This window comes from Pelophylax lessonae (assembly GCF_965119305.1).
Source record: "Pelophylax lessonae genome assembly, chromosome: 1".
In the NCBI taxonomy this organism is placed as follows: Eukaryota; Metazoa; Chordata; class Amphibia; order Anura; family Ranidae; genus Pelophylax; species Pelophylax lessonae.
The window spans coordinates 846,999,647-847,023,356 of NC_138768.1; the positions used below are offsets into that span (position 1 = coordinate 846,999,647).

Sequence of the window (23,710 nt, forward strand, 5' to 3'; positions counted from 1 at the left end):
CGTCAAGTGGTCTCTGTATATACCACGGTCCTAACTTTAACATTTTCCAGAGGCTCCATAGTGGGAACACATATATAAATAGATAGGTTAAGGGCAGCTGTGCCTGGAGGGAGGTCACTCCTCCTTAAAGGAACAGAGACACACTTGAAGCCCAGCAATAGCACAATGGCAGCAAAGGCGTCCAGTGCATCCCTGAACCCAATTTAACCAACTGTACAAAAAATGACAACCACCCCAACCTATAACTAGCCTCTTTTCACACAGTGATGGGACATTTCATCACCCCCCTCACTACCTGTTTTAATCTAAATACATGATGACACTTGAACTATTCCCACCTTTGCATTCATCTTTTTATTAGAAATACAATTTTAATAAACTAAAAAAAAAAAAAAAAAAATCATACTGCTGTCCAGTATTTCTCTGCTGTATCATCTGTGGTCTTTCTTGTAGTAAAACACATGCCTGTGCTCTTTGGGGTTGATCTACTAAGGGCAATAGGCTATTCACTTTTCAAAGGAAGTTTCGTATTGCAGAATTTTCATTAGTGAATGTGATAAAATTGTGATTTTTAAAGAAAACCCAACCACATACAAGGAAAATAAAACTCCTTTGTTTGTTGTTTGTGATGTGCATTGTCCTTCCATGTTCACCTTACTGCAAAGGCCTGTTATAGATTTGGATGGTTGCCACTTTTAAGTACGATTTGTTGAATTGGATGCAGGGACACACTGGATGTCTTCAGCTGCCATTGTGCTATTGCTCATAACCCTGTGCATCCCATGCATATTACCTGTGCCTTTAAGGAAAGGTTGGCTCCCTCCAGGCAAGCCATTCCTTAATCTGTCCACTGCTATATGTGCTTGAATGTGGATACTCTGAAAATTATAGATTTAGGACCACAGTATACATAGGATCAGTGATGTAGGCACTGCAGCTAATGCATATATTTGAAAATATTTGCAAAGGAACCCTTTGTTTTTCATGTGAATTGTTAGACAGGTCAGTTGTTTTTTTGCAGGCAAGCTGGTAAGTGTACTGGTAAGTCTTTCTTTGTGAAAAAAGCAACATTTCTGCTTGCAGTTGATTGGATGATGGATGTCATTTACTAGGCTCTGAGGTAAATTCCCTTGCAAAGGGCAACTTTCCTTGCAACGTCTTTGAACAGTCTATTTGCCTTTAGTAAATCAACCCCTTTGTCTCTTTTACATTAAATACTGTTTTCCTGATTAAAACTGTCCAATTTTACACAATTAAAAATTAAACCATTTTGATGCATTCTCTGTAGTATCTTAAAGTGGTTCTATGCATGAAGGTAAAAAACCTTTTATGTTCAGCAGTCACCCAAACACTTACCCAAGTCCCATCTCAATCCATCTCGATCCAACAATATGCACAAGAGCCTTGGCTCTCCGGGGACTCTCCCTCCTCATTGGCTGAGAGAGCAGTGGGCTCCATTGGCTCCTGTTGCTGTAAATTGCAGCCAGTGAGCCAATCAGGAGAGGGTGGGGGGAACTAAGCCATGGCTCAATGTGTGAATGGACACACAGAGCAGCAGCTCGGGAGCAAAGCTGCTCGGGTGCCCCCATAGCAAGCTTTTTGCTATGGAGGCGCTCGGCAAGAGGAAGGGGCCAGGATCGCCTATGGGGGACTCGAGAAGAAGAGGATCAGGGCTGTACTGTGCAAAACCACTGTACAGAGCAGGCAAGTATGACATGTTTGTTATTTAAAAAAAAATATATATATACCTTTAATATCTTTAATATCGGTTTTATTCTTTCATTAAAGCCCCAGCCTGTGATTGCTAGAATTCATCCAATCGATCCTAACCAAACCCAATGAACCCAACCCCTTTTCATGCGAAGGTAATACAGACCAAACAGCCCAGTCTCTTGGAGATTAATTTACACAGGTTTGATGAAAGCTGAACAATCATATAGCTTATCTGAACAAGGGAACGCTCTGAAGCTGGAGGACAAGGGAGAGTTAGTTGCAGTGTTAATCCTGCAAGCAAAAAATGGGTCTAATGAAAATCGAAGTAATGCGGCGGGCACAGCACTCTCTCATAAGTGTAAAATGTAATAAAGCAAAAAGTGCTGCGCAAAACAAATAAATCCAAAAAATGTCTGCAACAAATTCAATGCAAGGTGCAATAGTGCTTAGTATAGCAAATATGGACAAATGTAAAACGTATAAATTATAAACAATTTTCACAATAATGAGAATAAGGTGCGAAATTGGTAACGGATATGACAATGTAATCATGCACACCAAGATAAGGGAATAAAATTGTAAATAGTAAACAATAAACAGTCTATAAACAATATTATAAAGTGCCGAATGTGCAAAAGTGAACACAATTTAATACAACTGTATAAATCCAAGTAAATAAATGGCGACTGTGACTAAGCAGATAATATGTAACTACTATCGCTTAACCTTCTTAGCGGTATTCCCGAGCGTGGCTCGGGGTTAAATTTCAGAGCCAAAAGCGGTATCCCGAGCCACACTCGGGGTACCACCAGAACCATCGCTGGATCCTGTAAAAGAGGTTACTTACCTTGTCACCGGGATCGAGCGATGTATGCGAGCGGTATGTGGTGGCGGATCTTCCTCCCAATCCTCTCCGTGCCCCGGCTTCCGCCTCCTGCGACGTGACATTCGCAGGGGGGTGGAATTGGCGGCAAATTCAAATGTAAAACACACCAAACACACTGATACCATTCAAAATAAAATAAATTCACATTACATTGCCCCCCAGTGCCCTCTCTTGCAGTTTTACTGTACTTTATATATATATATGTGTGTATACATACATACTTTAACTTATTTATAGTTTTCTATTATATTATAATTTATGATTTTGTGTTTCAAACTTTATCATACCCAAGATGTTATACAGAAGAACGCACAGTAAAAAAAAAAAAAATATGTAAATAGTTGATTCTCATTCTCTAGAATTACATGCAAAATAATGGTACCGCTTTCAGCACCTAAAATCCGAAAGAATCATACCGCCAGGGAGGTTAATAAAGTGCTGATGGCATTTTCCCGTGGTCTGAGAAATAATGCACTCTCTAGAGGTACACTCTATCAAGTGATCCAATGATATCCTTTGTAGTGAAAAGTGCCTTCACCACTCCACCCTATGTAACTAGGTCCTCACCTCCGCTCCTGCAACCTAGCGGCTAAGCATAGGTCTAAAAGTGCAATTTGCCCCTTGAGGGCCACCTTTCCTGGAGCCACGGAGTAAGGGTCAGCCCCTCAGTAAAGCGTCACTCTCAGGATAGCTCCCCTCATGGAAATCGGTAAGTTGTAACATGAAAAGAAGGGGGACTCCAATAGTGCTTATACCTCTTTCAATTTATTAAATCATAAAACATATAGACAGGTACTCACATTTAAAAGGTGCTACAGTGCACCAAGCTAGAAACAGCCTTTCTGATCAGCGTGTGTGATGGTAACAAGGCAGAAGTGGAAGATCTGTAGGGAGAGTTAGTTCCTATTGTCTAGAATAGTAAACTTGACAATCAATTGTCCACTGGCATCCACTGTAATCAAGATACCTCCCTGGTAGGTTTACAATAAAATCATCATATTCTCAACATTTCCAGCAGCAGATAAGGAGGTATATTACATTAGGTTACATACACTAGGTACTTACATTACATACATACATACGTTAGGTTACATGCATTAGGTTACATCATTTACATCTGTTTATGGAGATTTCACATAAAACTCATATGGTAACAACTGATCCCTTCTAGTGACCTGGACCCAATCTAAATAAGTGCTCTTTTATTTCCATACTATTATCCATGTTAAAAATATTTGGACTAATATGTAGCAATAATTTATTCTCACCTGTGAGATTCCATATAGATTTAGCACTTGTGCTATATGCATAGATATTTCTGAAGACCAATCTCCAATAACACCAGCCAGTTTATATTGATCCATACAGGAGTAGTTTGGAATTTCAGCCTTGGCACCAGAGAGAATGTTCAAGACATTCTCTATGGCCCTATTAACATCATTACAGGAATCATGTATGTGATAACTCAGAGTCACATTGGGTAAAATATTGGGGTTCTTGTTTATCTCATCAATGGCAAATTTAAAAGCAAATATATATTTGTAGTAATGAGAGGAAGGTCTGTGAAAAATTTGGGAAAAAGAAGAAATTAAGATGAAATAGTACAAACACATGCACCTGTAATAGAAGAAATATGATGAAGATAATTCAACAATATGGTGATAGTCAGATAACTTTGAAACTCAGGGTGACAGAGGGTGACGGGTCTTACAGTTGCTGCCCTGCTAACTACCTAACTCCCCAAAAAGTTATTTTTGATTAGTGAAATAACTCCACAGAATATATTTATAGATAATAAACTAAGGAGGACTATTCTCATTCTTGGAGACCCTATACAGTTGCAATGAAGAAAGGGAAAACTTTTTCTTACCTTGTTTCTATAATATCAGCATTTTCTCATAAATAAAACCCTTCCCACCCAACCCCTATTACTGCAGCAATAAATGAAAAAAAGTGTACCTTTAAAGAAAAATGATTCATCCTGCCTGGGGGCTTACTGAAAGGTTGAACCATTGTGTAGCGTCATTCCAACTCACGGATTGCAGAGCAGAGGGTTTTTTTTTCTCAATAAGTTTATTTTTTTTCTTAAATATTTAAAAAAATCTACAAGCTTTTCAGAATCTCTACTCTTCCACAGCTGGGAATTACTAAACAATTCAAGTATCTAAAAAAAGAAAAATTCACAAGACAGCAGTCAGAGTAATAAATAATCATAGTAAGTCAAAGTCATAGCAATTTAAAAAAAATGAAATAGTTTGAACTCCTGGGGAAAATGCATCAAATAATTGAGGACAAAATGAAAATGAAAAAGCACTTGTGAAAACAATAATAATGTGCAATGTTCATTCCATTCGCAAAAGGTCTTTTCTGCTCAGTGAGTTTGAAAGCCAACATTTCTCTTAGAACTACCTTGATTGTTCATGTTGCAGATACTACTCTTGGCAATGAACATTTTGTTTCATGCGTGGATCATGTTATTCAGTATATTAAACAAGCAAAAATAGCTGCACCGGCTTTAGATATACATGTTCAGGGTTTGCTCCCCCAATTTTTTGCTTGTTTATTATGTATTCAGTATATTGAACATTACATTCAAAAGTATGACTTCAAAGATCCAATTTCTAGAAATGTGTCATTGGGTGAACACTTTGGTTTTGAGGTATTGACAGACATAATTAGAACAGCAAGACCAATACAATTATTTTCTAAATATTTTATTTAGTTTTCTGCACATGCATTCATTCATTTGCCTTCTTATACTAATTTGTATATTTGTGTTGACTTCCTTTATTTTAAAAACGCAGATTGCCACATCATAAAAAGGTGTACATGAATAAGAGGCACTGGGTCTCCTCAAGTTGAAAATAAAACAAAATCACTTTGGTGAGGCTACTCCCATATATCAATTTACCCCAAAGAATCCAGAGTGCTTTAATTATTAGAGGTTACTAGTCAATGCATTTTGAGGGTTTACAGACTTCCTTTTTCATCATGTTATAAAACCTGAAAGAATGTGCAGAATTAAAAATGTTTTGAATGCCATGTCAAATTTTAGCTCCAGCAAGTATTGCAGCATTACCATTGCTTTGGCATCCTTACTGCATTCTACAAATTATCATAAAAATAGTACAATACTCACAGGATGCAAAAAGCCCCAAAAGTTGAATTAAAATGTATGTACTGATCATAAAACAAATTGCTGACTGAGAATATTCCTCCAATAGTAATATTTCCTTCCTGAATATTGTCAGGCTTAAATAAAAGCTTTCTTTTAGTGATAAAACATGGAGGACCCCAGACTGCTTCTTGACATTGTGCTAGAAGAATAAAAGTATAATATACAACAGATACAAGAACAGCTTTACCAAACATTTCTGGGTAATCTGTTGTTTAATTCTCTGTTGTCAGTTGTCATATCTTCTATTACAGTCTGTTGCTTGCAAGTGTGATTTGTTGCTTTGTAGCCAGCATTTATAGTCTTCAATATGTGTGAAGAAATAACTTTATTAAATTATGTTATGATTTTACAACACCTAACCAACTTTGGTACAGAGTCTAAAAATATGTTTGGCTTGTTGATGGTTATGATTTATACATACTTTTTTATATACAAAATTCTGTATTATCTATGTGAAGAATAATGTTTTAACAGACCTCAAGCGCAGGTGTTGCAGATATGATTGTTCAAGGGATAGGGAGCAGAAAGAAGATAACTTTTTTCTTTAAATCTGCACTGTTCTATTCTATATTAATAATATAACTAGAACATTTTTTTAAAATGCTCCAGCCTTCATATTTTTTTAGTACACACACACACACACACACACACACATATATAGATATATATATATATATATATATATATATATATATATATATATATATATATATATATATATATATATATATATATATATATAATCTGCACAGAGTTGCCTGTTTGTGGATGGAAGGTTACTGTGAATACTTGATTTTTGTAATGAGTAGTAATGTATATAATAATGTGTGGTTTGGGATATGGAGTCTGGAACAACAATATCATTGTACCTTCCAGGGGTGAATACACATCTTTAATTAGAGCTGGTGGTGCCTGAGCACAGTTCAAATAACTCTTTACATTGTTTCAAGAAACCAAGTTTTGTCTCCATTCCTTTCCAGTTATTAGAACCCCTTGCAAAGGGAGATACCAGATTGATATACTGTAGCTCCTTAGTAAAGCCCATAGTGGGGATCATAGAATTAGACACAGTCTTGGAAACTCCTAGCAGAGGACAGAGGTTGTTCAGTCTACCCTTTGTCTGGTATACATGTTCTTAAACCAAAGCTTTAGCCCAATATATCCCCAATGGGGTTGGAGCAATATTGCATTTAGAAATGTCTGACTCAGAAACATCCCGCTATACTGAGTAACTGCTGGATTTCTCTACCTCTGCTTAATTGGTGAAATTTATTTTACCTAAGAGCACATCTCTGTAATGCAAAAAATGAAAAACATTTGCCCTAGTGGGATTTTAACTGAGAAGGGACGCATAGTCACTTGGATAAGTATATAATTTATTAAATAAAATCGACATACAATAAATGCATAGACCAATATTACATACAGGCATCAATGCATAGAATATATAGCATGATAGCAAGATAACAATACCAGCATAGCAATAATCATGTCATATATATAGCGTTTGAACTTGACGCGTTTCGTGAGTCGGGTGCTTACTAGGGATGATTGAATGGTTCGGGTCGACCATCGGTTCGGCCCGAACATTGGGTGTTTGAGGTTCGGCCGAATTTAGAACTTTTTGCCCAAAAAGTTCGGAATTCGGCAACCAGAACCGACCAAAATGCAATGGTTCAGGAAATGGGCTTTAAAAGCCCGTGATTGGACCTGAACCATTAGCAAAAGCCAATTGAGGGGGCAGGAGAATGCTAGGAATGTGATTGGAGTGACTAGGGGGTCCATAGTCCAATCATTAGTGAATACGCCCCCCAGTATATAAGATAGCCCCCGCCAAATTCCTAGCATTGTTATACAGGACATGGAAGAGAGTGGAAGCAGTTCTGTTAATTTTACTTTAAAAGTGTCATTTAGCATTTATTAGTGTGAGGAAAGGGATATCTAGTGTAGTTAGGGTGCTCTTTTACACTTTAGTTAGCTTCAAAAATGTAGTTTCTGTAGGGAAAGTGTGAAGTGTCAGGGTGACCGTAATGTAGTGTAGGGTTAACTGACTGCTATGGCAGGGTGACCAAACCCTTCCATATCAGGGTGACCGTAATGTAGTGTAGGGTGAACTGACAGTGACTGCTATGGCAGGGTGACCAAACCCTTCCATATCAGGGTGACCTCTATAGAGAAAAGCTAGTTTCTCTCAAGTCACTTTCGCTGCAGTAATATGGCTTCGCCCCCGTCAGCATTCTTTTTGGCTGCAGGCGTCTATAGTCATTTTTTGAGCACATGTTTGGAGTCAGACATGACATCTGAACATGTGTATAGGATGTATATATACACACCCATGTCTGTATATATACACCTGCACATATATAGGTGTGAAAGGAGCAGAAAAAACTACTTGCGCTAATGAAATCATTAACACCAATATAGTTACGCTCCTATCACACCTATATATGTCTAGGTGTGTATATACATATAAGTATGTGTGTATATACACCCATATACACAAGTTCAGATGTTTTGCCTGCCTCCAAAGAAACCCAAAAAATGGCAAAAAAACGCTAGCGTCAAAAAAAAAAAAAAAAAAAAAACGCCCAGGTGTGTTGTTGCAGGTATTTTTTTGTTTTTTTTGGGGTTTTTTTGGGGGTTTTTGGAGGCAGGCAAAACATCTGAACTTGTGTATACGGGTATATATACCACTATACACAAGTTCAGATGTTTTGCTTGCCTCTAAAGAACCCAAAAAAACGCTTGCTACTAAACCGGCAAGGTGTGAAAAGCGAGAAGCCACTAACCTGTTCTATAATTGCACTAATACAAATGATCTTTTTTTTATGGTTCTGGACATGCTACAGAGCTGAAACTTTTAGACCCCCCCAGACACAAAATCACACAAAAAAAAGTTCTTAAAAATTGTCATTTTTGATAGAGAGCCAATTATTGAAAAAATTAAAAAAAAATTAAAAAAAAAAAAAATTCTTTGGATTTAGTATCTGGGGCTGTCTAAAAAGTGTACCTGTGAAGTTCCAGCTCTGTAGCATGTCCAGAACCATTAAAAAAAAGATTGTTTGTATTAGAACACTTATAGAACAGGTTAGTGGCTTCTCGCTTTTCACACCTTGCCGGTTTAGTAGCAAGCGTTTTTTTGGGCATTTTTTGGGTTCTTTGGAGTCAGGAAATATATACCACTATACACAAGTTCAGATGTTTTGCCTGCCTCCAAAGAACCCCAAAAAAAGCCAAGAAAAACGCTAGCGTCAAAAAAGAAAACGCCCAGGTGTGTTGTTGCAGGCATTTTTTGGGGTTTTTGGAGGCAGGCAAAACATCTGAACTTGTGTACACACACATACTTATATGTATTTTACACTTAGACATATATAGGTGTTATAGGAGCGTAACCATATTAGTGTAAATGATTTCATTAGCGCAAGCATATATTTCTGCTACTATCACACCTATATATGTCTAGGTGTATATATACATATAAGTATGTGTGTGTACACAAGTTCAGATGTTTTGCCTGCCTCCAAAAAACCCCAAAAAATGCCTGCAACAACACACCTGGGCGTTTTTTTTTTTTTTTTTTTACGCTAGCGTTTTTTTTGGGCATTTTTTGGGGTTCTTTGGAGGCAGGCAAAACATCTGAACTTGTGTATAGTGGTATATATACCACTATACACAAGTTCAGATGTTTTTCCTGACTCCAAAGAACCCAAAAAATGCCCAAAAAAAATGCTTGCTACTAAACCGGCAAGGTGTGAAAAGCGAGAAGCCACTAACCTGTTTTAAAAGTGTTCTAATACAAACAATCTTTTTTTTTATGGTTCTGGACATGCTACAGAGCTGAAACTTCACAGGTACACTTTTTAGACCCCCCAGATACTAAATGCAAAGAATTTTTTATTTTATTTTTTCAATAATTGGCTCTCTATCAAAAATGACAGTTTTTAAGAACTTTTTTTGTGTGATTAATAGTCCCTGGGGTATGACCCAGAACCCTAGGCGCTTTTTAGGGGCATTTATTGGGTTTTAGGGCTTCAAAATTGTGTTTTTTGATTACCGAAGTTCGGGTCCCATTGATTTCAATGGGGTTCTGAAATCCGGGCCGAACTTTCGGGAAGTTCGGATGTTCTGGCCGAACCGAACTTTTGAAAAGTTCGATCATCCCTAGTGCTTACTCATCAGGAGTAACTGTACATGAACCTGTCTATAAAAATAAATATATACACAAGGTATCAGTGTTGACAAGATAACATAACATTGTACTGACCAATAAATGCGGATAACTCAATTAAATATATGACCCATGTGGGGAGGTCCACACTTACATATGATTAGGCCAGAATGGCGGGTGCGATGCTACCATAAGGTGGAGGCACCAAAGTCTGACCCGGGAGCTGAAGGGGCCAAGATATGCAGCAGCCAAAGGGGGCCAGGCGAGAACAAGTGTGGAGGTTGTGTTGTCAATAGTTGGTTTCCATAAGGCTGGCTAAAATTAAATGTATATCTATATCAAAGTATTGTATATACTATATCACTATAGTGATAACAGAAGGAATATAATAGTATGGAAGGTTCCGATAGTTTGGTCTCTTTTTCTTGCACGTAAACTTATTGCACAAAAATGGCTGGCACCACAACCCCCAACAGTTGAGGGGTGGATAACACAAGTTAAGGAGAATATACTTAAAGAGAAACTGAATTCTCTGCATAGAGGTTGTCCAGAGAAGTTTGTTAAAATATGGAAGAAATGGGTGGATAAATTGGAAATCTCTATGAATTGAGGGGGGAGGAATGGGAACAGAGAGGTTTTGTGGTGTTTTTTTTCTCTCCTGAAGATATTATTTGGGGATGGGGGGGTAACCTCATTATTATGTACATGAGATTATGTTGTTGTGTTTTTATATAAAATTAAATGTGTTGTTTGTGTAAATTTAAAAAATATTTAATAAAAATGACGTGATTAAGAGATTTGTTTTGGGGACCTTTAATTCCTTAGACACATTCCAAGAGGATTTGATTGGTTTCTTGTGTCACTACTCTCAAAACAGCACTAATGGCACAGATAACAACAACTACAATCTGCTTGAAATGAAGCAAAATGATTTCCAGCCACAGACAGACTATTTACTAAAACTGGAGAGTGCAAAATCTGGTGCAGCTCTGCACTGAAACCAATCAGCTTCCAGATTTTATTGTCAAAGCTTTATTGAACAAGCTGAAGTTAGAAGCTGATTGGCTACCATGCACAGCTGCACCAGATTCTGAGTGCACCAGTTTTAGTAAATCTTCCCATATGCCTCTAAAGTGATAAACAGCTCCTGGAAAGGATGGTGACAACTTTTTCTGGCAGTGATGGCGGTGATGGCCGCCTGGGACAGAGAGAGGGGAACTGACATAGTTCCCCTCTTTTTGTAACCCTGGAAACCGGGAGCCACTGGTTATAAGTGGCTAGAGAAGCAGCTGATTGAAATGATCTTGGTCTGATCAGCTGCAAGGGGGGCCAGAGGAGAGATTTGGGGTCTAATAGACCCCCACTTTACCCTCAGCTTCTTTAGCAAGGCAGTGGTCATCTTGGAGGTGTGTTTGGGGTCGTTATCATGTTGGAATATTGCCCTTAGGCCCAGTCTCTGAAGGGAGGGAATCATGCTCTGCTTCAGTATGTCACAGTAAATGTTGGCATTCATGGTTCCCTCAATGAACTGTAGCTCCCAAGTTCCGGTAGCACTCATGCAGCCCCAGATCATGACACTCCTACCACCATGCTTGACTGTAGGCAAGACACACTTGTCTTTGTACTCCTCTCCTGGTTGCAGCCACACACGTTTAACACCATCTGACCCAAATAAATGTATCTTGGTCTTATCAGACCCCAGGACATGGTTCCAGTAATGTCCTTAGTCTGATTGTCTTCAAAAACTGTTTGCAGGCTTTCTTGTGCATCATCTTTAGAAGAGGCTTCCTTCTGGGACAACAGCCATGCAGACCAATTTGATGCAGTGTGCGGCGTATGGTCTGAGCACTGACAGGCTGACCCCCCACCCCTTCAACCTCTGTAGCAGTGCTGTCAGCACTCATACGTCTATTTCCTAAAGACAACCTCTGGATTTGACACTGAGCATGTGCATTCAATCTCTTTGGTCGACCATGGCGAGGCCTGTTCTGAGTGGAACCTGTCCTGCTGAACTGCTGTATGATCTTGGCCACCTTGCTGCAGCTCAGTTTTAGGGTCTTGGCAATCTTCTTATACCCTACGCCATCTTTATGTAGAGCAATAATTCTTTTTTTTTCAGATCCTCTGAGAGTTCTTTGCCATGAGGTGCCATGTTGAACTTCCAGTGACCAGTGTGAGAGAGTGAGAGCAATAACACCAAATTTAACACACCTGCTCCCCATTCACACCTGAGACCTTGTAACACTAACAAGTCACATGACACCGGGGAGGGAAAATGGCTAATTGGGCCCAATTTGGACATTGTCACTTAGGGGTGTACTCACTTTTGTTGCCAGTGGTTTAAACATTAATGGCTGTGTGTTGATTTATTTTGAGGGGACAGCAAATGTACACTGTTATACAAGCTGTACACTCACTACTTTACATTGTACCAAAGTGTCATTTCTTCAAAGTTGTCACATTAAAAGATATAATAAAATATTTACAAAAATTTGAGGGATGTACTCACTTTTGGGAGACACTGTGTGTATATATAGAGCAAGATATTTATTGACAAATAAAAGTGTCTCAGCAAACAGAAGCCATCTTGTAATTGTTTAACCACTTGCCTACTTTGCACTTAAACCCCCTTCCCATCCAGACCAATTTTTAGCTTTCAGTGCTCTCACACTTTGAATGACAATTGCGCGGTCATGCAACACTCAACCCACATAAATTTTTCGTCCTTATTTTCATAGAAATAGAGCTTTCTTTTGATGGTATTTATTCACCGCTGGGCTTTTTATTTTGTGCGCTATAAATGAAAAAAGACCGCAAATTTAAAAAAAAAACGTTTTTTTTTTAGTTTCTGTTATAAAATTTTGCAAATTAGTAATTTTTCTTCATAAATTTTGGCCAAAATGTATACTTCTACATATCTTTGTTAAAAATAACCCAAATAAGTGTACATTATTTGGTCTGCGTGAAAGTTAGAGAGTCTACAAGTTATGGTGCTAATCATTGAAAATTGATCACACCTAATGTACTGACAGCCTATCTCACTTCTTGAGACCCTAACAAGCCAGGAAAGTACAAATGACCCCCAAATGACCCCTTTTTGGAAAGTAGACATTCCAAGGTATTTAATAAGAGGCATGGTGAGTTTTTTGAAGTTGTCATTTTTTCCCACAATTCTTTGCAAAATTATTATTTTTTTTTTTTTTTACAAAATTGTCATATTCAACAGGTTATTTCTCTCACATGGCATATGCATACTTACAACTACACCCCAAAACACATTCTGCTACTCCTCCTGAGTATGGCGATACCACATGTGTGAGACTTTTTTACAGCCTGGCCACATACAGAGGTCCAACATGGAAGTAGCACCTCCAGGCGTTCTCGGAGCATAAAATACACTTTTCATTTCTCAACCACCTATTACACTTTTGAAGGCCCTGGAGCACCAGCACAATGGAAAAGCCCACTAAATGACCCCATTTTGGAAAGCAAACACCCCAACGTATAATCTATGAGGCATAATGAGTCTTTTGAACATGTCATTTTTTTCCGGAATCTTTCGGAAAATGTGGGAAAAAAATGAAAACGCATTTTTTTTACACAAAGTTGTCAATTTATAAGATATTTCCAACACATAGCATGTACATAGCAAAAATGACACCCCAAAATACATTCTGCTACTCCTCCTGAGTATGGCGATACCACATGTGTGAGACTTTTTTACAGCCAGGCCACATACAGAAGTCCAACATTGAAGTAGCACCTCCAGGCGTTCTCGGAGCATAAAATACACTTTTCATTTCTCAACCACCTATTACACTTTTGAAGGCCCTGGAGCACCAGCACAATGAAAAAGCCCACTAAATGACCTCATTTTGGAAAGCAAACACCCCAACGTATAATCTATGAGGCATAATGAGTCTTTTGAACATGTCATTTTTTTCCAGAATCTTTCGGAAAATGTGGAAAAAAAATGAAAACGCATTTTTTTTTACACAAAGTTGTCCATTTATAAGATATTTCCAACACATAGCATGTACATAGCAAAAATGACACCCCAAAATACATTCTGCTACTCCTCCTGAGTATGGCGATACCACATGTGTGAGACTTTTTTACAGCCAGGCCACATTCAGAAGTCCAACATTGAAGTAGCACCTCCAGGCGTTCTCGGAGCATAAAATACACTTTTCATTTCTCAACCACCTATTACACTTTTGAAGGCCCTGGAGCACCAGCACAATGAAAAAGCCCACTAAATGACCCCATTTTGGAAAGAAAACACCCCAACGTATAATCTATGAGGCATAATGAGTCTTTTGAACATGTCATTTTTTTCCAGAATCTTTCGGAAAATGTGGAAAAAAAATGAAAATGCATTTTTTTTACACAAAGTTGTCCATTTATAAGATATTTCCAACACATAGCATGTACATAGCAAAAATGACACCCCAAAATACATTCTGCTACTCCTCCTGAGTATGGCGATACCACATGTGTGAGACTTTTTTACAGCCAGGCCACATACAGAGGTCCAACATTGAAGTAGCACCTCCAGGCATTCTCGGAGCATAAAATACACTTTTCATTTCTCAACCACCTATTACACTTTTGAAGGCCCTGGAGCACCAGTACAATGAAAAAGCCCACTAAATGACCCCATTTTGGAAAGCAAACACCCCAACGTATATTCTATGAGGCATAATGAGTCTTTTGAACATGTCATTTTTTTCCAGAATCTTTCGGAAAATGTGGAAAAAAAATGAAAACGCATTTTTTTTACACAAAGTTGTCCATTTATAAGATATTTCCAACACATAGCATGTACATAGCAAAAATGACACCCCAAAATACATTTTGCTACTCCTCCTGAGTATGGCGATACCACATGTGTGAGACTTTTACGCAGTCAGGTCACATACAGAGGCCCAACATGCAAAGACACATAGCATGCACATACCATGAATTACCATGAATTACACCCCACAATACATTCTGCTGAGCAAAGGGTAAACAAAAGCTTACCTGTAGTTTTAGAAGCGCAGTTGTCTACAGGAGTTGAGTCCAGGCAGCAGGCAGGGACTTGGTCAGCAACAGTGCATGCAATTCTCCAGGCAAGGATACCAGTCCAGTGTCAGTGCATGCGGCAGGCAGAGGCATGATGGCAGTAAGTCCTGCAGGCAGAAGTAGGGCCTCTGTCGGGATAGAATGGGGACAGGGGTAGAGGCTTCTCCCACCCAAATCGCTTTGAAGCCTCCGGGATCCAGACCCTAATCTGAGAAGAAGAAAAACAAAAGAAATTGTTTTCTTCATCCAGAAAAACATTTCTGGTCCCCTCACATATGCGAGACCCCTGTGGTATGAATCCCACTACTTCCAGAGGCAGGCAAAAATCGTGGTCAAACAGTCCAGGGTCAGTTCCAGAGCAGGCAGAGGTAGGTACAAAATCGGTAGGCAAAGGCGTGGTCAAATAACAGTCCAGGGTCAGTTCCAGATCAGGCAGAGGTATGAACAGAATCAGCAGGCAGAAGCATGGTCAAAAAACAGGCAAGGGTCAGTTCCGGAGCAGGCAGACATAGGTACAAAATCAGCAGGCAAAGGCGTCGTTGTATAACAGTCCAGGGTCATTTCAGGAGCATACAGTGGCATAAGGGGTGAAAGCGGAGGACTACGTTTACCATACTAATAATTTAGACAAGTATGGTAACGGCGGAAACAGTCGTCTACCCAGAGGCCTGGTTGGGAAGGACACTGGGGACAATAATAGCGGGTGTCTTTTCGAATTCCTGCCTTGGTACACACCCTACATTTTTTCTGCCGTTTTTGGTCTCTTTGTGTGGGAGGGATTTTACTGGGAAAATGGCGTTCAGACAGTCTGCTTATTACGTCAGATCTAATGTTTTCTGGTGGGCCGTTTGGAAATATGAGGGTTGTGAAGATTTCCTCCAGGTAATAAAGGAAGGGTTGGGGGCTTTCGGTGGATTTGCGGTATAAAATGTAGGAATTGTATATGGCCAAATGAAAAATATAAATTGCTACTTTTTTGTACCAATGATAGGTACGTCTTGTGGGTAGATAGGGTTCCATCATTTGGTCGTTGAAATCCACTCCCCCCATGAATAAGTTGTACTCATGTACACATGTTGGCTTTCGGACTGGGCCATTCCTTCATCGGGATTCCACATAGTTGTCATTGTGGATCGAAGACAACATGTACACGTCTCTTCTGTCCCTCCACTTCACAGCCAGAACTTCCTCATTTCTCAGACTCGCCGTCTCCCCTCTTCTCAGCTTGGTGTTTACTAGCCTTTGAGGAAAGCCTTTCCGGTTTTTTCGGACCGTGCCACATGCAGGAGTCTTCTTTCTGTGAAGGTTTCGGAACAGGGGCAAACTGGTGTAGAAATTGTCTACGTACAGGTGGTAGCCTTTTTCAAGGAGGGGGTAAATGAGGTCCCAAACGACTTTCCCGCTTGATCCCATGTAGTCCGGACATTCAGGGGATGCAGCTGGGTGTCCTTCCCTTCGTACACCCTGAAGGCATAGGTGTACCCTGTGGCTCGGTCACATAGTTTGTAAAGCTTCACCCCATAGCGGGCCCGTTTGCTGGGAATGAATTGTTTGATGCCCAGCCTGCCGGTAAATTTAACAAGGGACTCATCCACACATATATTTTGGTCTGGGGTAAATAATTGAGGGAATATTTCTGAAAAATAATTTAGAAGTGGCCGAATTTTGAACAGCTTGTCAAATGCTGGGGAATTTTGGGGAGGGCACTGGGTATTGTCGTTGAAATGGAGGAACCTCATGATCATCAGATACCTGGCCCTGGGCATTACTGCAGAGTAGATGGGCATATGGTAGATTGGTTTGGTTGACCAATATGCTTGCAGTTCGTTTTTTTTATTGAGTCCCATGTTGAGGGTGAGGCCTAAAAATATCTTGAACTCCTCCACCGTTAGGTCTCTCCACTCAAAGGGACGGGAATAAAAAGATGTGGGGTTACTCTGGATAAATTGATGTGCATACAGGTTGCACTGGGCCACAATGGACGTCAGCAGGTCCTCCGTAAAAATTAAACGGAAGTAGTCAATTGGGGCAAAGTTCTCCGTGTTGACCTGGACTCCTGGCTGGGCAGTGAAAGGGGGGATGATGGCTTCTCCTGAGTTGGGAGGAAGCCACAGGGGGTTCAGAAGGGCATAGGGAAGGCTGGCGTTGGTCCTAACCCTTTGGGGGCGAGGTGACACCCCACTTGAGCTTGGCCTTTCTTGCCGAGGCACTGTGGTGCTGGTGGATGGCACTGCGGAGCTGGTGGATGGCACTGTGGAGCTGGTGGATGGCACTGCGAAGCTGGTGGATGGCACCGCGGAGCTGGTGGATGGCACTGCCTCCTCCTCACCAGAACGCCTTTGTTTGGCAGGCGGGCAGTATTCCTCCTCGTCGGAGTCGGTCTGCGTCCCGCTGCTAATGACCGGCTCGTAATTTACTTCGGAGTCAGACTCTGACTCCGAAGATTCCGAAGCAGAAAGCTCCCTGTCCATGTCCTCACTGATTATATTGAAGGCCTCCTCGGCTGAGAAAATTTTTTTTGCCATCGTTGGTGACACTGATGGGCACGGTGATACTGATAGGCACGGTTAAACTGGCTCACTGATGGGCACTGTGATGGGCACACTGATGGGCTCTGTGGGCACACTGATGAGCACACTTATGAGCACTGATGAGCGCTGTGGGCACACTGAGCACTGGGCACACTGATGAGCACTGGGCGGCACTGATGAGCACTGGGCGGCACTGATGAGCACTGGGCGGGCACTGATGAGCACTGGGCGGCACTGATGAGCACTGGGCGGCACTGATGGGCACACTGGTGGGCACTGGTGGGCACTGGGCACACTGATGAGCACTGGGCGGCACTGATGAGCACTGGGTGGCACTGATGAGCACTGGACGGCACTGATGAGCACTGGGCAGCACTGATGAGCACTGGACGGCACTGATGAGCACTGGGCGGCACTGATGAGCACTGGACGGCACTGATGAGCACTGGGCGGCACTGATGAGCACTGGGCGGGCACTGATGGGCACACTGGTTGGCACTGGGCGGCACTGATGAGCACTGGGCGGCAATGATGAGCACTGGGCGGCACTGATGAGCACTGGGCGGGCACTGATGGGCACAGGTGGGCACACTGGTGGGCACTGGTGGGCACACTGGTGGGCACTGATGAGACTGGGCACACTGATCACTTGGCACACTGATGGCACACTGGTGGGCACACTGGTGGGCACACTGGTGGTCACTGGTGGGCACTGGTGATCACTGGTGGGCAATGGTGGGCACTTTTTTCACACTTACGATCTCTCCTCTCCTCACACTGCAGTCTGTGTGTGAGGAGGGAGAGCTGGCAATGAGTGATGATCTCAAATGTTTACATTTGAGATCATCTCTCATTGGATGCCTCGATCGTGACGAATGGCCGCTGTGATTGGCCATTCGTCACGATCTGTGATTGGCTGTGTCCAAGGGACACGGGCAACACAGATTATCCCCGGTGCGCGCTCGTGGGAGCACGCGGGGAGTCTGTTACTACCGAGGCAATGACAGATGATCTCATATGTTTACATATGAGATCATCTCTCATTGGATGCCTCGATCGTGACGAATGGCCGCTGTGATTGGCCATTCGTCTCGATCTGTGATTGGCTGTGTCCAAGGGACACGGCCAACACAGCTTTTGCCCGATGCGTGCTCGCGGGAGCACGCGGAGGGCGTGTTTATGGGAGGCCGTTTTTAAACGGCCTCCCGAAAATTCAAGTCCGCGCTGCAGCCGTATATAGGCTGTAGCGCGGATGTGAGAAGGTTAAAAAGATGCATAAAGTACATATAGTGTCATCCAGAAAAGGTAACGATTTATACCTGGATTCAATTATGATTTCATCAAATAAATATAGAGTTAAAAAATGTGACATTTTAACCATTGCTAAAACACATAAATGTAAAAGAACTAGAAGACTAAGAAATGTTTTTTAAGGAAACTGAAAAGGTGGTATAAAAATGTAGTCAATGATAAATTTAAGCCCTTTCTTTTCAATTGCTTTTTATATCCTATTTGTTTGTTTAATGTAACTTTCAGTATTGCATATTTCTCTATCATCTGTGGAATGAAGAAAGCAAAGTAATGGTTTAAATAATTGTATTTAATAAAAAAATAAGAATAATAAATATTTGTGACAACTACTTTTTGTTGAACCATTTCTGCCTAATTATTCCTACTAAAAAATCTGCTCATATACTTTATGCATAATGGTAATGATGAAGTGGATTTTTATTCAAATTCATTATAATGATTTATAAGCGTAAATTCAAAAAGAAAATGTATTTGTCAGATTTTGGTTTGTTTCACCAATTTACCTTTTGAATTTAAATCTGGTCTCAACAGGATAATATAACATTTAGGAATAAATATGCAACCCAAAATTCCCAAGTTAGAAGCTATTATAGCAAATATCTCTACAAGCACAGTGTTCTTCCCTAAACCACTCATATAGGCTGGGATAAAAGCAATCCAGACACTGCAGAACACCAGCATGCTGAAGGTGATGTATTTGGCCTCATTGTAACTGTCTGGTAAGTTTTTGGCGAGGAAAGCCACAAAAAAACTCACAGTTGCTAGAAGTCCCATGTAACCCAGGAGTATAAAAAACGCCAGAGTAGATCCTTCATTACATTGAAGGATAATTCTATCAGGATATAGGTCAGTGTTACTTTCTGGAAATGGACAGGCAGTCAATAACCAAATGACGCTAATTAAAACCTGGATAAATGAACAAAGTAGAACCAAACAGTTTGGGATTTTTACTCCAATATATTTTCTCCAGAAACTTCCAGGTTTGGTGGACTTGAAGGCCATGTAGACTATAATAGTTTTGGCTAGAATGGAAGATACGGTCACTGAAAAGATGATTCCAAAGGATGTCTGCCGAAACATGCAGCTGATAGGTCCAGGCCGGCCCAAAAACAAAAACACACAGAGGAAACTCAGCATGATGGAGACCAGGAGAATGAGGCTCAAGTTTTGATTATTAGCTCTGACCACTGGAGTCTCTCGATATACAATAAAGACACAAAAAATAGCGGATGTTTTAACAAACAGTAAAATAGAAATAACTGAGACTGTGAGAGGAACTGGGTCATTTCCGTAAGACAGAAATTCAACAGGTTTTGGCACACACTGATTGTTATCGTTTGGCCACTTATCTTCTGAACACTTATGACAGGAACCTTTATCTAAAAGAAATGTCTACAGTGTGAAAAACTATTACAATATCTTTATTTTAAACAATGTGTTTACTAATAGTTGGAAGATAAGACCACCCTCCGCTGTAAATCTTTTGCTTCAACCATTTTTCGAGGGTCAGGTGCTAGATGGAAAGGGTGTCGTTCTTGCTTCTTACAGACCAAAGGAAAGATTACACAGTTATGCCCTCATGAGTAGGGTTGAGCGAACACGGACTGTATTATACGTGTTCGTACTGAATAATTGGATTTTTGTTACCAGAACACGGACCCGAAAACTTTACTGTATATTCGGGTAAAAATCCGTGTTCGGTCATTTTATTTCCGGGTTTTGTATGCATTGGCGCGCTTTTCATGGCGGGCTTTCAACAGCCAATCAACAAGCGTTTAACTGGTGTGCCTTAAGCCATCCCAGCCATGCCTACAAATGTATTAGTAGCTGTCATTGGCCATCTGAAGCATGTGACCAAGTCTTTATAATTTCGAGCCAGCGCCGCTGCGTCATGTGTGTAGTTCTGCTGTGTATTTCAGGGACAGAGCACACATCATACGTGCTGGCTGCTGATTAGGGACAGACAGGCAAAATCATTTGTGTCCGGATAGAATTGAGGGACAGGTCGGAGTGTGTTAGGCAGGGCGAGTTTTAGGGCATTTTAGGGCGAGGCTGTTGATTTTTAGGGTCAGTGTGTTCTACAATCGATATTGCTGAGTGGGGTGGGTTTGCAGTGACCGATCTTATCAATCCTTTTAGGGAGAGGCTGGAGATAGGCAGGTGTCAGTGGTCCACCACATCAATTTTGCTGTGTGTGGGGTGCAGTGAACACAATCTTTTTTGCCCACTGAGGAGGAGGGAGAAAAGTCTTTTTCTATCAGTCACTGTGTGCAGCGTTTTTCCTTCAGTGCTGTGCTGTGCTGACTGTGATCATACACTGCTGTGTTCAGTGTTCACATGTGCTATTATTGAGAGATTTCAAAAGTTATACACTTTTTTCTATTCCACTATTCAATATACACCCTTGGGTTAAAAAAATTAAATTTTTTTTTTTTTTTTCTTTCTTCTCCTTTTCAGCCCTTAAATTGTTTTGTTGGTATTACCCTTCCCTTCCTCTCTGTTTATACGTTTAATAAAAGAAAAATGTATTTGTAAAAAAAAAAAAAATTGTGGCATAGTCTGTACTAATCTAGTTAAAAATTACAAACTTAAAAGGGGAATTTTTTTTCCCTCCATAGCCTGCAGCAGAGCTGGTCCACATCGATTTATGCTGTGTGTGGGGTGCAGTGAAAACAATCTTTTTTGCCCACTGAGGAGGAGGGAGAAAAGTCTTTTTCTATCAGTCACTGTGTGCAGCGTTTTTCCTTCAGTGCTGCTGTGCTGACTGTGATAATACACTGCTGTGTGTGTTCACATGTGCTATTATTGAGTGGTTTCAAAAATCATACACTTTTTTCTATTCCACTATTCAATATACAGCCTTGGGTTAAAAAAATTTAATTGTGGCATAGTCTGTAATAATCTAGTTAAAAATGACAAACTTAAAAGGGGAATTTTTTTTCCCTCCATAGCCTGCAGCAGAGCAGAATGATATAAGACACTGCTGTTCACATGTGCTATTGATAAATCACACCAATTTTATATCATATTTTCTATTCCGCTATTCAATAAAAATCTTTGGGTATAAACAATTAAATTGCGGGATAGTCTGTGTTGGTACGTGTGAGATACACCTTTCCAATTTTTGGGGTGCATCTCATACTTCCGAGGATTTGAGGGTGCTGCCTGTTCCGAACTCCTCCTACTCCTCATCCTGCCTTTGGGGGTACAAAAAATAGTAACTGGGGCCTAGTCTGGTTCTGTACGTGTGAGATACATACACTTTTTTTGATAATATTTTCTATTCCGCTATTCAATAAAAACCTTTGAGTATAAACAATTAAATTGCGGGATAGTCTGTGTTGGTATGTGTGAGATACACCTTTCATTTTTGGGGTGCATCTCATACTTCGGAGGATTTGAGGGTGCTGCCTGTTCTGAACTCCTCCTACTCCTCATCCTGCCTTTGGGGGTACAAAAAATAGTAACTGGGGCCTAGTCTGGTTCTGTACGTGTGAGATACATACACTTTTTTTGATAATATTTTCTATTCCGCTATTCAATAAAAACCTTTGGGTATAAACAATTAAATTGCGGGATAGTCTGTGTTAGTACGTGTGAGATACACCTTTTCAATTTTTGGGGTTCATCTCATACTTCTGAAGATTTTGAGGGTGCTGCCTGTTCTGTACTCCTCCTACTCCTCATCCTGCCTTTGGGGGTACAAAAAATAGTAATTGGGGCCTAGTCTGGTTCTGTACGTGTGAGATACATACACTTTGTTTGATAATATTTTCTATTCCGCTATTCAATAAAAACCTTTGGGTATAAACAATTAAATTGCGGGATAGTCTGTGTTGGTACGTGTGAGATACACCTTTCCAATTTTTGGGGTGCATCTCATACTTCGGAGGATTTGAGGGTGCTGCCTGTTCCGAACTCCTCCTACTCTTCATCCTGTCTTTGGGGGTACAAAAAATAGTAATTGGGGCCTAGTCTGGTTCTGTACGTGTGAGATACATACACTTTTTTTGATATTTTCTATTCCGCTATTCAATAAAAACCTTTGGGTATAAACAATTAAATTGCGGGATAGTCTGTGTTAGTACGTGTGAGATACACCTTTCCAATTTTTGGGGTTCATCTCATACTTCTGAAGATTTGAGGGTGCTGCCTGTTCCGTACTCCTCCTACTCCTCATCCTGCCTTTGGGGGTACAAAAAATAATAATTGGGGCCTAGTCTGGTTCTGTACGTGTGAGATTCATACACTTTTTTTGATAATATTTTCTATTCCGCTATTCAATAAAAACCTTTGGGTATAAACAATTAAATTGCGGGATAGTCTGTGTTGGTACGTGTGAGATACACCTTTCCAATTTTTGGGGTTCATCTCATACTTCTGAAGATTTGAGGGTGCTGCCTGTTCCGTACTCCTCCTACTCCTCATCCTGCCTTTGGGGGTACAAAAAATAGTAATTGGGGCCTAGTCTGGTTCTGTACGTGTAAGATACATACACTTTTTTTGATAATATTTTCTATTCCGCTATTCAATAAAAACCTTTGGGTATAAGCAATTAAATTGCGGGATAGTCTGTGTTGGTACGTGTGAGATACACCTTTCCAATTTTTGGGGTTCATCTCATACTTCTGAAGATTTGAGGGTGCTGCCTGTTCTGTAATCCTCCTACTCCTCATCCTGCCTTTGGGGGTACAAAAAATAGTAATTGGGGCCTAGTCTGGTTCTGTACGTGTGAGATACATACACTTTTTTGATAATATTTTCTATTCCGCTATTCAATAAAAACCTTTGGGTATAAACAATTAAATTGCGGGATAGTCTGTGTTGGTACCTGTGAGACACACCTTTCCAATTTT

At 40.4% G+C, this 23,710-nt stretch overlaps 1 protein-coding gene across 1 annotated transcript; it reads right to left on the reverse strand.

The window, feature by feature from the left end:
• Positions 1–19,328: 19,328 nt before the first annotated feature.
• Positions 19,329–19,934, reverse strand: LOC309549722 (vomeronasal type-2 receptor 26-like; the record flags this gene model as incomplete). The annotated part of the gene is made up of 1 exon (XM_082250215.1): positions 19,329–19,934. The coding sequence occupies one exon, from the start codon at positions 19,932–19,934 to the stop codon at positions 19,329–19,331; it is 606 nt and encodes a 201-aa protein (XP_082106341.1).
• Between the last annotated feature and the right edge of the window lie 3,776 nt (positions 19,935–23,710).